This window comes from Camellia sinensis, chromosome 5, assembly GCF_055761805.1.
Source record: "Camellia sinensis isolate YWXY chromosome 5, ASM5576180v1, whole genome shotgun sequence".
NCBI lineage: Eukaryota > Viridiplantae > Streptophyta > Magnoliopsida > Ericales > Theaceae > Camellia > Camellia sinensis.
In genome coordinates this window covers 208,120,316-208,137,269 of record NC_138965.1, presented here as the reverse complement: position 1 = coordinate 208,137,269, position 16,954 = coordinate 208,120,316, and the positions used below count along the sequence as shown (strand labels likewise).

At 33.2% G+C, this 16,954-nt stretch overlaps 1 protein-coding gene across 1 annotated transcript; it reads right to left on the bottom strand.

Moving 5' to 3' along the window:
• Positions 1-6,910: 6,910 nt before the first annotated feature.
• On the bottom strand, positions 6,911-9,008 carry LOC114317770 (UDP-glycosyltransferase 74B1). Its single transcript, XM_028264531.2, has 2 exons — positions 8,217-9,008; positions 6,911-7,838 (listed from the first exon to the last, which is right to left on the bottom strand). The coding sequence occupies exons 1-2, from the start codon at positions 8,856-8,858 to the stop codon at positions 7,065-7,067; spliced, it is 1,416 nt and encodes a 471-aa protein (XP_028120332.2). The 5' UTR covers positions 8,859-9,008; the 3' UTR covers positions 6,911-7,064.
• Positions 9,009-16,954: the final 7,946 nt, after the last annotated feature.

The window sequence follows — 16,954 nt, the reverse complement described above, 5'->3', positions numbered from 1 at the left end:
TGATTTAGTTAAGAGTTTTGAGAAGAGTTTTGAATTGTATTTTGAGTTTTGAGTTTTTGAATTTTGAGTTGTATTTAGAAATTTTTTAGATTTATTTTTTTAATATTTAAAATGTTTAAGAAAATTTTATATTTTTTATTTTAAATATATAATTGTTATTTAAATATTTTATTTATTTTGTAAATAATTTAATTTTTTTAATATTTTAAATTCAAAACACAACTCCACACTCAAATCGTACCCAAACACATAACCTAAAACTCAATTCAAAAACTATTTTTAAAACTCATAACCAAACACACAATTCAAAACTCATAATCAAACTCTTTTCAAAACTATATTAAAAAAACAATTCAAAAAAAAAAATTTTAATTTTGTCCTTTAAAATTATTTTTTATTTTATGTTTTTTGAAAAAAAAATTCAAAAAAAAAATTGCTTATTTTTTTTGAAGAAATTTTTCTTTTTGTTTTATTTTTTCAAAAAATAAATTTTGTTATTTTTTTAAGTATTGACCAAATAATTTGTTAGGATTTATATATATATATATAGCGATCCAATTTTTTTAAGGGTTTTTTTTTTTAAGTTCCCTCGTATTAAGATTTTATAGCATAAAAGACATTTAATATTTTCATAATGTCTAAGGTCCCTCAAGTTGATTCAGAGAAAATTGGTCAAGAGAAAATTAATCCAGAGAAAATTGATTCAGAGAAAATTAGTTCAGAGAAAATTCACGTCACAGAGAAAATTGGTCCAGAGAAATTCTGGGAAGAATTTCTCTGGACTTCAAGCTCTTGCACAAAAAGTTCATGACATGTGTTGTCGCTTGTCAGTGAACTAGTCTAGATGCACCACCGTTATCAGGACATGGAAAAGAACAAAAAACTTTGCTTCAATGATTTTGTGCCATTGGTTCAATCCAGGAAATGATTTTCTCTAATCAAATGCATAGAGATCATCTGCATATGGATTCAGAATTTCTCTGGACCATCAGAATTTCTCATCTTCGTTGATGTAATAGAATAATTCTTTTTTTAATCTACTTCTTGGTCCTCTTGTGGTTTGTCACCCATTACTTTCCACTGCAATTGCAGTAGCGCCCTTTGCCTGTCTTCTTTGGATTTCTGGACATCCAACTCCTCTTTTAGTTTCTTGCACTCATCTTCATGTTGATCCTTCAAGGCCTTTAACTGAACTTCGTGTTCATTCCTGATTACCAAAAAAAAAAACAATAACGTCAATGGGATTTATACAAATTAAGCATTCCAAGATCTAGCTCGAAAACCAAAGAATTTCTCTGGACCAACCTAGAGAAAATTCAGTTCAAAAACTAGAGAATTTCTCTGGTTTCTACCCAGAGAAAATTCAGTTCAAATAAAAAAAAAAATCAGTTCACTAGTCCAAACACACACCATATATATACCACACCTACACACACAAATTCATTGAATCTGGAACTTGATCGTAGAAGTACTCTTGTAGACCAACAAGTGTAAACCCATCTCCAATCTGAAGAATGATGAACTGAGGAATTGGAATTTCTCTGCAAGCTTTCAGGATTATTTGGCAATGGAACTGAATTTTCTCTGGGTTGAGAATTTTCTCTGGGTTAAGAATTTCTCTGGTAATTTAGCTCACAGAACGTCTATTTCGATTATTTTTTTTTCATTTGAACTGAATTTTCTCTGGGTTGAGAATTTCTCTGGAGAAAATGCAGTTCAAATTCAGGCACAAATTCAGCTCCATAGCACAACATCCCATCCAATCACTCTTACTTCCCAAATCAAAGTACAACCTGCAAATCCAAGAAACAAATTACAATTGCAATTACAAAACATATTTATATATTTTCTAACGATACCTAGAAAAATTAAAGCTCATTTGCACTGATATTGATTGAAATCGAAGAATGGTACGAAGACGATGGTGGTGCGGTGGATGTGAGAGCGGTGGGGGTGTAGAGGCGGAACCAGAGATTGAGAGAAGAGTCGATTGTGGTGTCGCAGGTGGTGACACCGTGGATGGGTTTGGTGGCGGAGAGAAGAGATTTAAGGTCGAGGAATGTGGTGAGGTGGCGGTTGACGGTGCCGTTGGGATGGCGAGAGTTGTTGACGGCGAAGGTGTAAGTGGATTCTCTTGTGTCTATCATCAATCAAGCATATATATATGTATGTATGTATGTATGTATGTATGTATGTTACATTTATCCTTGATTCTGCAAAATTTAGGGTTCAAAAGTCTTCAAATTTGAGTTCTAAATCTATACTTTATCACTTGCAGGCAAGGTTTTGTAAGAGATTGATTGAGAATGGCAACTGAACCCAAGGCAGAAACTGAAGAGTCAAAAATCGACCTATTCGAAGACAAATTTCTCTGATATATGTTTAGGAACCTTAGACATCAAAAAATAATGTTGTGGATCTCTTCCATTACGAAAAGTGAGAGAGGGACCTAGACTAATTTTTCCTTTTTTTAATTTTAAAAAATAAAATATTCAAAAAAAAGTGAAAAAAATTAAAATATTAAAAAATAAAATATTTAGAAATATTTTTATCAAATAAAATAAAGTATTTAAAATAAAAATTACATATTTAAAATTAAAAAAATAAATTTTTATAAATTTTAAAAATATTTACAACATTTTTTTTATACAAATGTATGAAATACAATACACATTAAAATAAATAAATATTTAAAATATAAATTATTTATCCTAAAAAAATGAAATAAATAAAATTTTTAAATATTTTTAAAAAATAAATCCAAAAAAATTCAAAATATAATTCAAAACTCTTTTCAAAACTTATAACTAAATAAATTTTCTCTTTTCAAAACTCAACTCTAAACTCATAACTCAAAATACGACTCCATATTCAAATCATGATTCTAAAAATAATTATAAAAAATAATAATTTTTTGAATTTTTATTTTTTAAATAGAGTTTTGAAAACAGTTTGGTTTTGAGTTTTGAGAAGAGTTTTGAATTGAGTTTTGAGTTGTGTGTTGGGTTATGAATTTTGAAAATAATTTTTAAATTAAGTTTTGAGTAGTTTTGAGTTGTGTGTTTAATTATGAATTTTAAAAATAATTTTGAAATTTTTTTGTTTAGAATCATAATTCTAAAATTAAACCAAATGTAGATGTTAAGGTTTTTTTTACACTTCTAATGACTTTATAGAATGGCTAAAATTAGCTTTTTGGTAGAAAATGAATATGTTCAAATGACCTAAAGTTTTTTTTTTTAAGCAAAATAATTTTTTTTAGGGGATAAACTGAATTTTAAAAGGTTGTAAAAAAAATTTAAATAGCAACCATTCTATTTCATTATAAGGAAAGATTATGGTATACACCACTTAAAGGGTGTGTACTATATGTACATTATAACTACAAAAAAAATGTCATAACTTCATTTTTTTTGAATCATAACTAAAAATAAATAAAACAAAGTCATAATTAAACACAAAAAAATCATAATCAAAATCTCAAAATAATATTACAATTAAAAAAAATAAATTAGTCATAACTAAAAAAAATTACGCAACTAAAAGTACATATAGTATAAAATGTGAATAAAGCATTATCTAATGAGATTGAACCCTTACAACTCTTTTTTTTTTTTTTTTTTTTTAATCATGAAACCATGTTGTGATGCTTGCCATTGTGGAAAAGTGGTCAAAATAGAAAGATGTAGAAGAAGAAAAGAGAAGTAGAACCTTAAAATTTGTGGCTAGAAAGTTTAATAATGCTAGTGAGTGAAAAAGGCATATATACTCATCAATTGCACTTTCACATCACTCATGAGCCACCACTAACCAATACTCATCAAATGTGTGAAAGCTAAACTGGGAATCTAACATTTGTGGGCACTATAAATTTCTTTCTTTTTTTTGGGTAAATACTGACTTCTTTCTCATTTTGGAGAAAAAATATGTTTGGCTCTCTTGATTTGGCATACCAATTCAACATGTTCTTGTAATGTCCATCCAATGTATTCATATTAATATGGCTTATTTAAATGTCCAATCCGAGTATAATATTGTTCCCACCATGTTAGATTCGCTCTCCAACCAAAATTATGATAGATTGAATACCAAAAGAAAATGAAGCACTTGTCAAATCATAAGATAAATGTGCGCATTTTAACTTTATTATTATTAAAAGTTATACATTTTGATATGAATATGAAATAAGAAGTTATTACATACAATTACTTTAAAATATTTTGAGATAGTCAAAATTAATGGCGGAGTCTACACTCAAAATTTTATATAATATATAGTATAGATTATTATTTTATTTAGAAAAAATTACTTCTTGGTATAATGTTGAAAAAATATCCAATACCAACTAAAAATATCCTACTTTAGTAAATATCAGGTAAATATATAATAATTGGGTGGACAATATCCAGTACAAATTAACATCTACTCCCAATAATGGTCCTGTTTGGTAAAGCTGTGGGAAAGTACTTATAGCTTATGCCTTAACAGCCTATAACTTATAACTATGAACATAAGCTGATTTCTGACTTATAAATTAAGCTTCTCCTACCCCACTCAAAGAATAAGCTAATTTCTGACTTACAAAAAGCTATAAGCTGCATTGTTAAGCTAAACCAAACACATCAAAATAGCTTAAATTAAGCTGGAAGCTGAAATAATCTGAAAAAAAACTGTACCAAACAGGGCCAATACCCAAGTTGTTCCATGACATCTCAATGATATAATTACTATATTATTTATTATTTTAAGTTTACTTATCAATGAGTGAATGATATTGTGGTTGTGATTTTTACGCTTCTTCTTCTTCATCTCATTTTAAAACAAATAAACTAATCAAAATAAACCAATGAGACCCTTAAAAAATCGTTTTTATAATTGGAAAAATTAGACTCTAGATAAAATTGAATGTAGAATTTTATTTACTCCTAATGATATTTAAAACGGAAATGAGCCGTAGCTCGAATTGGTTGGCTCGAATTGGCTCGAAAGAGGGAGAGAAGAGAGGAAGAAGAGAGGAGAAAGAGACAGAGGAGAAAGAGGGAGAGAAGAGAGGAAGAAGAGAGGAGAAGAGAAAGAGGAGAAGAGCCAGCACCACCGTCACCACCGAGGATCGTCGCTGCTCGTCGCCTCGTCGCCCGCCGTCGCTGCTTGTCGCCTCTGCCCCGCCTCCGCCCCCCGCCCCCCGCCCCCCGCCTCCAGCCCCATTTGTTGGGCCCCCTCCAGTCCCTCATCCTCCTCCTCCCTCCTTCCTCCTCTTCTCCTTCTCTGCTTCTGATTCGAGCCAATTTCGAGCTCCACCTTTCGAGCTACGTAGCACTACCGTATTTAAAAAAGGATTTACTGTCAAATAATAGACAATAAAAAGGATTCACTGGACATTTTGGTTAGTCCTAGACACATGTGACTTGTGATTGGTCTAGAGGTACAATACAATTCTATTCCTGGTACGGATTATGTTTGGTGGAAGGGAAAATCACGGGAAAATTTGAATTGGAGTGGAAAGCCATGCCCGCTAGCTTAAAGTTCACTTCCAACCAAACTGGAATCATTTTTATTTTTGAATGTCAAGCAAGCAATGATACATTCGGTGGAAGATGAGAATTAGGATCCTCTTGAGGCTCTCTACGGGGCAACCGGGATTGGGCCACGTCAAGAGTGATGAGCGGCAAATCTCATCTCTCCTAATTCGAAGATGAAGTATGAATCAGAGTGTCAGCTCCTTTTCAGGATCAGAGTTGTACACTATTATTCTTTATTGAAAAAAAAAAGATATGTGCACCGAAAGTTTCGATCATTGATGATTGATTCTTTATAGAAAAAGAAATGTATTTCGATCACTTATTATTGATTCCTCAAAAACAGATAAACGTGAGACATGAATAATTTTAGTGATTGTAACAGTGTTGTTCTAAGTTGGGCATCAGTGGTGCGGGGAGTTTGGGATCACTCTTTGTGCATAAAATTAAAATTGTTTTCGTTTTTAGAATTAATTTTTTTTAAAAAAAAATTTGAATTAGAATTACACTATCATACCATATCAAATATAATTATATTGTTTAAAAATTTTGAATTAAAAATCAAATCATATGATTACGAATAAATGACACATCAATACAAAATATCAACACCATAGAACTTACTCTACCCAACATCTAAAAAAAAATAAAAGAAATAAAATTATTAGGAGGTCTAATGAGCTCTAATGGGAGTGGATCCCATTGTGATGTGATATTTTGATTTTGATTTTATTTATTTTTATTCTCTACCATATCATTAGAGTTTAATTAAAGCTCCAAAATTAGAAGGTTGTATGTTTGCTCTAAAAGAAATTATGTTTCACTGTCCCGCCTAGATTTTGAACCTACGACTCACTGAACTAGTAAGCTTGAACTTAATAATGACCATTTCCATTGGTCAAATATTTTACCAGTCCTTTTGCATAACCACACTTCAATTGCTCCATAAATTCATAAATGGACTTGTCTGAACTTCCGGCTATGGCCGAGAGTGTTTTGTCTTGCAGATGACGATCACGTGATGGCGTTGATCATCTTCTTTGTTGAATTTATTTATCATCAAATACGATACTTTTTATGTCTGTACAATTACGATATCATATTATATCAAATATAATTATATTATTTAAAAATTTTGAATAAAAAATCAAATCGGATGTTTACGAATATATGACACATCAGTACAAAATACCAACACCATAGGAGTTACTCTACCCAACATCTAAAGAAAAAAGAAAAAGAAATTATGTTTGTCCCAAATAGATTTTGAACCTACGACTCACTCAACTAGTAAGCTTGAACTTAGGAGGTATTTGGCAAAGTTTTTTTTTAATTTTTTGGGTTAAAATTTACAAAATGATAAAATAAATTAAAATAGTCAATCAGATAAAATATCACATCAAATTCATAATCATTTTTTTTTTCTCATAAACATCACATCCAATTACAAAAATATCTAACTATTTTCTTAAACATAAAAATTTTAACCCACTAAAATAACTAAAAATTAAAATAACCTACTAAAATAACAACTTTCCAAACACTCACTCAATAATGACCATTTCCATTGGTCAAATATTTTACCACTCCTTTTTCATTACCAGACTTCAATTGCTCCACAAATTCATCAATGGACTTGTCTGAACTTCCTCCTTCACTAATTGCCTCTTTTGCCAACTCCTTCCACTTGCAACAGTTTTTTCTAATCTCAACACTCCTCTCTCCTTCCATTACTTCCTTCAAACAACCCATGAGCTCTTCTCTCCTAACAACCCCTTTCTCATCCTCCTTAGCCCTAACCCCAACACCCCAAATCTCCTCAATAAACTTAGCATCAGTCAATTGGTCAGTCCACTTTGGCACCCCAACCATTGGCACACCAAGGCTTAGCCCTTCAAGTGTTGAGTTCCAACCACAATGCGTGACAAAGCACCCAATGGCTTGGTGAGCCAACATTTCTAACTGGTTGCACCAAGTTACTATAAGACCTTTCTCTTGCGCTGTTGAGTTTGTGAACTCGGAGGGTAGTTTAGTAATTTCAGACTCTCTCACCACCCAAATGAAGTCCAAATTGCTTCCCTTCAATCCCCACGCCATTTCTTCCATTTGTTCCTCTGTTAATGAGACCATGCTTCCAAAGGACACATAGACGACGGATTGGCTTGGCTTTGCTTCTAGCCATTTGGCGCAATCGGAGCTAAGTGGCTTCCATAGACTGGCTCCGTACCCTTTGTCCTCCTCAATTCGGCCGTCCAAGTATGCTGATGGGACCATTGGACCGATCATTTTTCCTGGCCAGAGCTCCAACACATTTTTCACAGCCTTCAAATAAGCACAAAACATGTAAATTAAATTAACATCAAAAAATGGGGTGCCATTTTAATATTCAAAAAGATACAAATTGACACAAGAGACATATGATATGGACACAAGTATAACGTATCCTTTATTGCTTTATACAGTTTTTTTTATTATTATTATATTAGTCCATATAAGCTTATATAGTCTGGTTCGAACCAATTTCAGAAAGTAAACCGGTTTCAAAGTGTGTTTAACCAAGTTCAAAAAATAATAATAAATGAGTTTCAAAATGTATTTATATTTGATATTGGAATCAACAAGCCAAACATTAATCAAAATAAGAGTTTACATATAGCCAATGATGATATGCTGATATATATACTAGTAATATGTACATACCTCTCCTTCCAATTCTTCAAAGGTGTTCCCAAAAACCCAATCAGCCTTATCCAAATTAGAGTACTGACTCAATTTCATAGCCAAGTAAGCAGGGTAACTCTCAGGTGCCTGAACAAAGCTAGGCAAGTCCACCAAGTTCAGTGGCGGTATCCCCGGCAACACCAACGGCAATTCCTCCACCTTCACCGGCAACTTAACCAAGCCATGGTGTACGTGACAAAATATCGCGCACACCGTGGCCGAGTTAGTGAAAAATGGTGCACCATAGATGCCATGGGTCTTAGCCACGTCAAGAGCCCAAGGAAAAAACGAGTCATAGACAACACAATTGATTGGGAAGTTAGTATTCTTGTGCTTTTCAATGAGTTGTGAGAGAGTTCTTGAGCCATTTTCTCTCAAGGACTTGAGGTAGACATCTTCGGCACGGGCTTGGGTAAAACCACCGTTGTCGAACCCATCAGAGATGGGCTCGACGGCGATGTTTGGGACACAGATGGATTTGACTGTGTAATGGGTTGTGGCTAATGTGGCCTTTACACCTTTGGAGGCTAGGCGTTTGGCAAATTGGAGAAGAGGGTTTATGTGGCCTTGGCTTGGATAAGGAAGGACTACAACATGGCCTCCATGGTTTCTTTGCTCCATTTTTTTATTTTTTCTTTGGTTGGTTTGTTGTTGTTGTTGTTTGGATCTATGAGGATCCTCTTATTTATAGGGTGAATGAAGTAAGAGAAAATGAAACATGAAAGAGGAAGTAGTGGTACTCAATTTTGATTCCAACATATTAAAATAATAATGCTTAAGATCATTAATTAATATTATCATTAATGATGTGATAGTGTATCTTATTTACTGTCACAGTATGTTTTTTTTTTTTTTTTTCATTTTTCACATCACTAGTGATGAATTTAAAACTCATTATTTAGAATTCTAAGTAATTACTGTAGATTTAAAACGCCTTTGTTTTTGACTCAGCTAACTTTCGCACATGAGGGATTTCTGATTTTATGATTAAAAACTTGGTCAATTTGTTTTGAGGTTGTGAATTTGAACAGTACACATATCGGGGGTTTTAAATTTTTATGTCAAAATTTTCATTATTTTTGTCTGTTTCTAATGTGATGATTACAACTTACATAGTAACCAAATATAATATAAAAATGAAATTCTAATTACCCAATTAGTAGATGGGATGTAAACTGCTGAAACAAAACAAATTCAAGGAATTAAAATAGGTAAAGGAAAACATTTTTAAAGACATGGGGCTCTTTTTGGGAAAGGCTGAAAACGCTAGGTTGGTGTTTTGGAGCAAAACGCACGGTTGCGTTTTTTGGCTCATTTGGCAAGTAGAAAAAGTAGGTTAGGAAATTACATAATTACCCTCAATATTAACATCTTATGGATTTGGGTCAAATGTAATTTTTTTAAGTTTGGTGAGGTTATTTTAGTCATTTTGGTGTGATGTGATACCATAAATAAATATTAATTCAAAAAAAAGTAACTTTTTATCAACTTTCCAAATCACTCCCAAAAAGCTTGGTTAAAAGCAAAAAAGTCACTTTTTACTATCTTCCCAAAACAACCCATAATAAGACCAATTTTGAAAATTCACCTTTTTAGTTAAAAAATATATATTTTTAAAAAAATTCAAATCAATTCTTTTTTATTTTTTGAAAAAGTTCAAAAAATTAATTAAAAATTCAATTTCCAAAACAATCTGAAAAAACATCTCAATCAACGAGTCAATTCTTTGATTATGTGAGAATGGTGATGTTTGGAAACTTGGGTTTGGGATTTTTTTTTTAATTTTTTTTACTAAAAGATAAATTTGTTGTAAAATTTAAAAAAGCACATTTAAATAAAATATTATATCCAATTTCATAATTATTTTACTTTTTCTCTCACAAATATCACATTCAATCACAAAAAAATTTAACTATCTTTTCAAACATTAAAAAAAAATTATCCAATAATATCCTACAACTAAAAAAATCTACATAAAAATTTGGGCAAATTACATATACACCCCTCGAGGTTTAGCTAAATTACAGATACCCCCCTGAGGTTTCGGAAATTACATCCCACCCCCTAAGGTTTGTATTTTCATAACAATTTGCCCCCTGAGGTTTATATTTCATAACAAATTACCCCCTAATTTCTTATGCAAATATAGCATTCAGGGGGGAATTCGTAATTTCTCAAACCTCAGGGGGCATCTGTAATTTAGCCAAACCTCGAGGGGTGTATATGTAATTTGCCCTAAAAATTTACTTCCCAAACACCCACTATAAAAAGTTTTGTGTCTAAAACGGTGCCATCTGTCATTATTGTCACTAATAAAGTATTTATTCAGCTATGGGAAGATATTTTAATTTTTAAGTTAGCTTGTGTCCTTTTGGGTCACTTATTAGAGCAACAACACACACGATTTGTAGGGTGAAATTTTAAGTTTAGACGAATGGTATTCAACGTTAGAAATGTGGATTCAAATCACTATTTATATATGAGTTCATGACTTATTGTTTTATAGTTGAGTGGCCTGCCGCTATGTAGCACCATCTAAGGGTAATTATTAAAGTCTCGACACTATAGGATCTAACTCCAGAAATCATCCTTCTGTGATTAAGCCCTTTTTAAGTTAGCTTGTGGTCTTAGTTTAAGAAATTTAAAATTTTGAATTCAAAGTTATCCCAACGGGTTATTGAAGGCTTTTTTTAGTTGTTAATTTCATAATTTTGAAATGAGTAATGTTATATAAATATAATTTGCATACATGAAATGATGTGTCTCATTTATAGTCATTCATCAATAGTTAAAATATCTATCACTTTGGTTCATAATTACAAAAATATCATTACTACATTATTCTTGTCTTAAATTTTGTATGAAAATTATATATGTATATTATTTTTCTTTTGAAATTAATCAAGGTATGTATAGCCTTCGTTTTGTATATGAGATTTTGGACTTTTTAGTTAAAATAGTCACACAAAAAAATAAAATATTATGTACTTTTTAGTCTAATAAAATAAAATATTACATCTAAATCATAATTATTTTATTTTTTCTCTTACAAAAGTCAAAAAAATCAAAAAGTCTATCTCAAACGATGATCTAAATAAGTGTAATTTTAAATTTTTTACTAAAAGATGTACAAAAAAATAAAGAGGTGATGTGACCAAAAAAAATAAAATGATAAAAAAAATATATTTATATAATTTATCTCAAATCAAGTTTAAAAAGTCACAAAATCACCCCACATCTTAAACAAAGCTATGATTTGGTCCAGACACACTATTATAAATAAAACAAAATAAAAAAATAAAAAAACGAAATAGTGCTAGTACAAATAATTGAAGTTTACACTTTTTCAAATATATATATATATATATATATATCTGAGATCACACAATTTGATGAATAAATTGACATAAGGGACAACCACGTGTAATACAGCCGGACAACAAAACTGGCTTAAGCTTGACATTTTTTTATTTCTTTTCTCTTATTTGCTATACGGACTTGCTTGTAACAATATTGGCAACAACCTCAACAAATTTTTAGCTAAATTATAATTTAAAATTTATTTTTTTGTTTTAGCCAGTCTCTTTTTATGTATACATTCTATCAAACTTTTTATTCTAAAATTCTATTTCATTAAAATTTTATTTTTTATTTTTTGGAGTACGAAATGATATTAAAACAGGTATAAAATAAGGTCCAAGACAACAACAGATCAACACCAAAGTACCAGTAGAGCAGCAGCAACACAGGAGGATCGAACCCACTGAGGGGCGGTCGACCAATCAGGCGAAATTTGAACATTTTTCTTCTTTGGTTACAGGACACTCACTGGACATCCGGAAGGACATCTGGGTGGACAACCGGCAATTGCTTTTTAGCCCAACTTTACTCTAGAAAATATAATAAAAAATAGATCAACCTATGAACAATGTCTCGCTCAATCAGGTAAGACACTGTAGCAAAGTCAAAATAAATAGTTACTGTAGAGAGTCTGATTGAGCACGTATTTACAGCTTTTACTCTCTACAATAACTTGAAAACCATTATAAAGAGCCTGGTATGAATGGTCTAATAAATTTATTAATAATGGTTTAAAATATATATATATATATATAATATATTCCATTCACATAATTTAGGGTGGTTTGAAATGTTCTTGTGTAGGTGATTTTCTGACCACACTGCCCGCTTAGTAACCAGCTGGAGAGCACCGGCAGAATAGATGGCACCTGCCTGACCTGCATCAAAAAGAGAAGATTTCGGCGGTGGTTCATCCACCCGGGGGGCACTCCGACGATCAAGTCAGTACATCTCTCAAAGATAAATCAAGTGCTAAACTCATAAGCTTGAGTATCAAAAGCATACCTTAGACCCATGGGGGTGCCTTTCTTTTATAGCCAACATAAACCTAGTCCCAATAGAAGCCTAACTTCTATGGACTTAGGATTACTGCTAATCTTGGACTCCTAGCAAGATTAGGATAAACTCTCTAAGAGTCTCATCTTTACCCAAACTGAAGTCTCCTCCCATTCTAGGACTCTTGCCCCTCATCCGCTTATCTCGGATTCTGATATCTTCGGAGGTAACCTCGGCCTATCCGAGATGACCTCGGCATAACAACCAGGATACGTGGCACCTCGGCTGACACGTCGGCGTCACCTTGGTCACGTGTTGGTACTCAAAAAATATATCCCCATAACTGCCCCTAGGTTCTATTACCTCGGCATTCTGAGGTGATGGAACCTACACTGTTCGTTCATCTGTGCCCCTCTGTCTAAGATCAAACTCGTCGGCCTCAAATTTCCCTGGACTTTACTGTCCACTTCTGTCAAGTATCAAGCTTCAGGCTTTCCAAGTTGCTCGAGATCACACCTCCTAGCCGAGGTTCTTGTTCCATTAATTCGTAAACTCCAAGAGCTTTGCAACTGCTCCACTCACATTCTTTAGTGGGTACCCGACTTCTAGTCATCTATTTGACTCCGGCGATCTTTATATCGGCATTCATTTCTCTTGGTAGGTTTATAAACTCTTTTATTAAGCTCAATCTTTCGTAACTCTTCTGAATCCGTTTACTTGCCCTCTGTGTTCTTCTATTTTCGTCTGTTTTCAAGTTTTGAATTGTTTGAATGCCTGACACTGTTCTTGTCATATCCGCTTTCTGTTGCTAGTATCGTGTCTGGGTCATTACTTTCTTGTTCTTCACATACTTACTTAGTGCCTGGGCACGTGGCTTTATTCTTGAACTTTGTCGCCTTCTTGACTCTGATTTTCTCTTTTTTCATTCAATCCTCTGGTTTTTTCTCTTTCTAGCTCTTTTGCTTAAATCTGTCATTGTTCCAAGCTTTCAAGCTCTGCAACTGTTTTCGTTCCTCTCCTCCGGTGAAGCTTACGTCATTCTGTCATTTTCGCATCCGTTGTCAGACTTCGACAATTTCTCATTCCGGCTTCCCTCTTTCTGGTAAGCCACTATTCCTCCTGGTTTTATTTCTTGTTGTTTTCCAAGAAGCCCTGCTTCATTGTTAATCACCATTGCTGTTTTACCCGTTGTTTCCAAATCATCTTCTTGAATACACACTGTTCACACATCTGTTGATTTCTGTCACTGTTCTTGGCTTGACACACCTGTGCAATCTTTTTGTCTTGATTTCCTGACAGCTTCATCACCATTCTTGATTACGAATTACATTCTTGTTTCTGTTTTCTGTATCTTTTTCCAGATTCTTGCTTTCAATCCTTGCCTTAAAACTCCGATGTGCCAATCGCCGAAAAGAGCTTTGATCAAACTCTTCGGGAGATCGATGCTGAGCTCGAGGCCGAGAAGGCTGCTGAGAAGTCTTCCCAACTATCTTCTATATCTTGCCATTTGATGCCGAGTAGTTTTGTTTCCTTCTTTTACTCCTTGTACCTTGTACTTTGTCCTTCTTTGTATGCTTTTAATCCGGCCGACGTGCCATTTTTGTAGTCTGAATAATTTATTTTTCAATATTCATGCCAAAGTGCCTTCTTTCTTCTCTAAATGCATTTCTCTAATTTCTTCTTTGAATGAATGTCTTCTTTTTTCTGCTCTTGTATGATTCTACACTTAGAATAATTTGCATGTCTTCAAAGTACACCTTGACTGTGTAATCTCTTCGGGTAAAATACCTCTGTCACAACTTCTAATCTTGCTCATCTCGGCCTTGTCCTAACACTTGAAAATATTGTAACAAATATTTTCACAAGTGTTTCTTAGGACTTGTCACTTTCTCAATGTCTTCTATCAAGACTTCAGTTTTCCATATTTCAAGTTTTGACAACCTGGTAATCTCGGCAAGTACGCAGATATTGCTTGAGCTTGACTTTAACTTGTAAATTTTTTTCAAAAATTCCAACAAGTGTTTTAACCATCATCCTTTATCATAACCTCGGCTTAACTTCAGTTTGTAAATTTTTCTCAAAATTTTAACAAATGTTAAACCATCTTCCTTTCGATACGACCTCGGTTTAACTATAACTTGTAAATTCACACAGAATTTCAACAAGTGTTAAATATCACATCGGTTTAACTTCAACTTGTAAATTCACACAGAATTTTAACAAGTGTTAAATATGACCTCAATTTAACTTCAACTTGTAAATTCACACAGAATTTCAACAAGTGTTAAATATCATCTCGGTTTAACTTCAACTTGTAAATTCACACAGAATTTCAACAAATGTTAAATATCACATCGATTTAACTTCAACTTGTAAATTCACACAGAATTTCAACAAGTGTTAAAATATCATCTCGGTTTAACTTCAATTTGTAAATTTACACAGAATTTCAACAAGTGTTAAAACATCATCTCGGTTTAACTTCAACTTGTAAATTCACACAGAATTTCAACAAGTGCTAAATATCATCTCGGCTTAACTTCAACTTGTAAATTCACACAGAATTTCAACAAGTGTTAAATATTATCTCAGCTTACCTTCAACTTGTAAATTCACACAGAATTTCAATAAGTGTTAAATATCACATCGGTTTAACTTCAACTTATAAATTCACACAGAATTTCAACAAGTGTTAAATATCACATCGGTTTAACTTCAACTTATAAATTCACACAGAATTTCAACAAGTGTTAAAACATCATCTTGGTTTAACTTCAACTTGTAAATTCACACAGAATTTCAACAAGTGTTAAATATCATCTCGGCTTAACTTCAACTTGTAAATTCACACAGAATTTCAACAAGTGTTAAACATCACATCGGTTTAACTTCAACTTGTAAATTCACACAGAATTTCAACAAGCATTAAACAATGATCTCGGTTTGACTTCAACTTGTAAATTGTTCACAAATTTCAACAAGTGTTAAACAATGATTTCGGTTTAACTTCAACTTGTAAATTATCCACAAATTTCAACAAGTGTTAAACATCATATCGGTTTAACCAACTTGTAAATTGCTACAAATTTCAACAAGTGGTAAACATCATATCGGTTTAACCAACTTGAAATTTGCTAGAAATTTCAACAAGTGGTAAACATCATATCGGTTTAACCAACTTGTAATTTGTTAGAAATTTCAACAAGTGGTAAACATCATATCGGTTTAATCAACTTGTAAATTGCTACAAATTTCAACAAGTGATAAACATCATATCGATTTAACCAACTTGTAAATTGCTACAAATTTCAACAAGTGGTAAACATCATATCGGTTTAACTAACTTGTAAATTGCTGCAAATTTCAACAAGTGGTAAACATATTCTTCTTCTCTCTGCCCCCTGCATGGCTTTCACATACTCCTTTGCGAACCTTATAAAAGGTCTTTAACCTTGCTAACTGCAGCCCAACCTTGTGTGTTTTCTTTTTTTATCTTCTGGGATCTGAGATCTGCTCACTGAGCTCTTCTCTTCTCAGACTTAAGTGCCGAAATCTTGTCTGCTAGAATCTTGGATCTGCTCACTCAGGTTAAGCTCTTTTCTTCTTGGACCTACTCATCTAGGCCGAGATCATGTCTTCTAGGATCCGTGATCTAGGATCTGGAATCCAGGATCTGCTCACTTAGGATGAGTTATTCTATACTTGAATGTTATCTCATTGGGAGCGCTCATGACCCCTATCTTTGCATCCCTTCTGGAAGGGTTTTCGTTCCTCCGTAGGTATCTATCCTTCCATACCTGGAGGTCATCTTCGTTGTAGTATCCGCTTCGATCTGTTGTCTTTGGTGCATCACCTTTCTGGCCGACGTCTTTCACTCTGTGACTCTGGTCACGAGTTTCTGTGTTGCGGTCGTCCCCTTCAACGTCGAGGTTGATAGGTCTCCTACTCCCAGTAGGAGCGTTGTCTCCAATCTGATTCTTCTGTCCGTCATTGGCCATCTATTCTTCTTTCTTTCATTGGTCATCTATTCTTCTTTCTTTCCTACAGACGGCGCCAAATTGTGTAGGTGATTTTCTGACCACACTGCCCGCTTAGTAACCAGCTGGAGAGCACCGGCAGAATAGATGGCACCTGGCTGACCTGCAACAGAAAGAGAAGATTCTGGCGGTGGTTCGTCCACCCGGGGGCACTCCGACGATCAAGTCAGTATATCTCTCAAAGATAAATCAAGTGCTAAACTCATAAGCTTGAGTATCAAAAACATACCTTAGACCCATGGGGGTGCCTTTCTTTTATAGCCAACATAAATCTAGTCCCAATAGAAGCCTAACTTCTATGGACTTAAGATTACTGTTAATCTT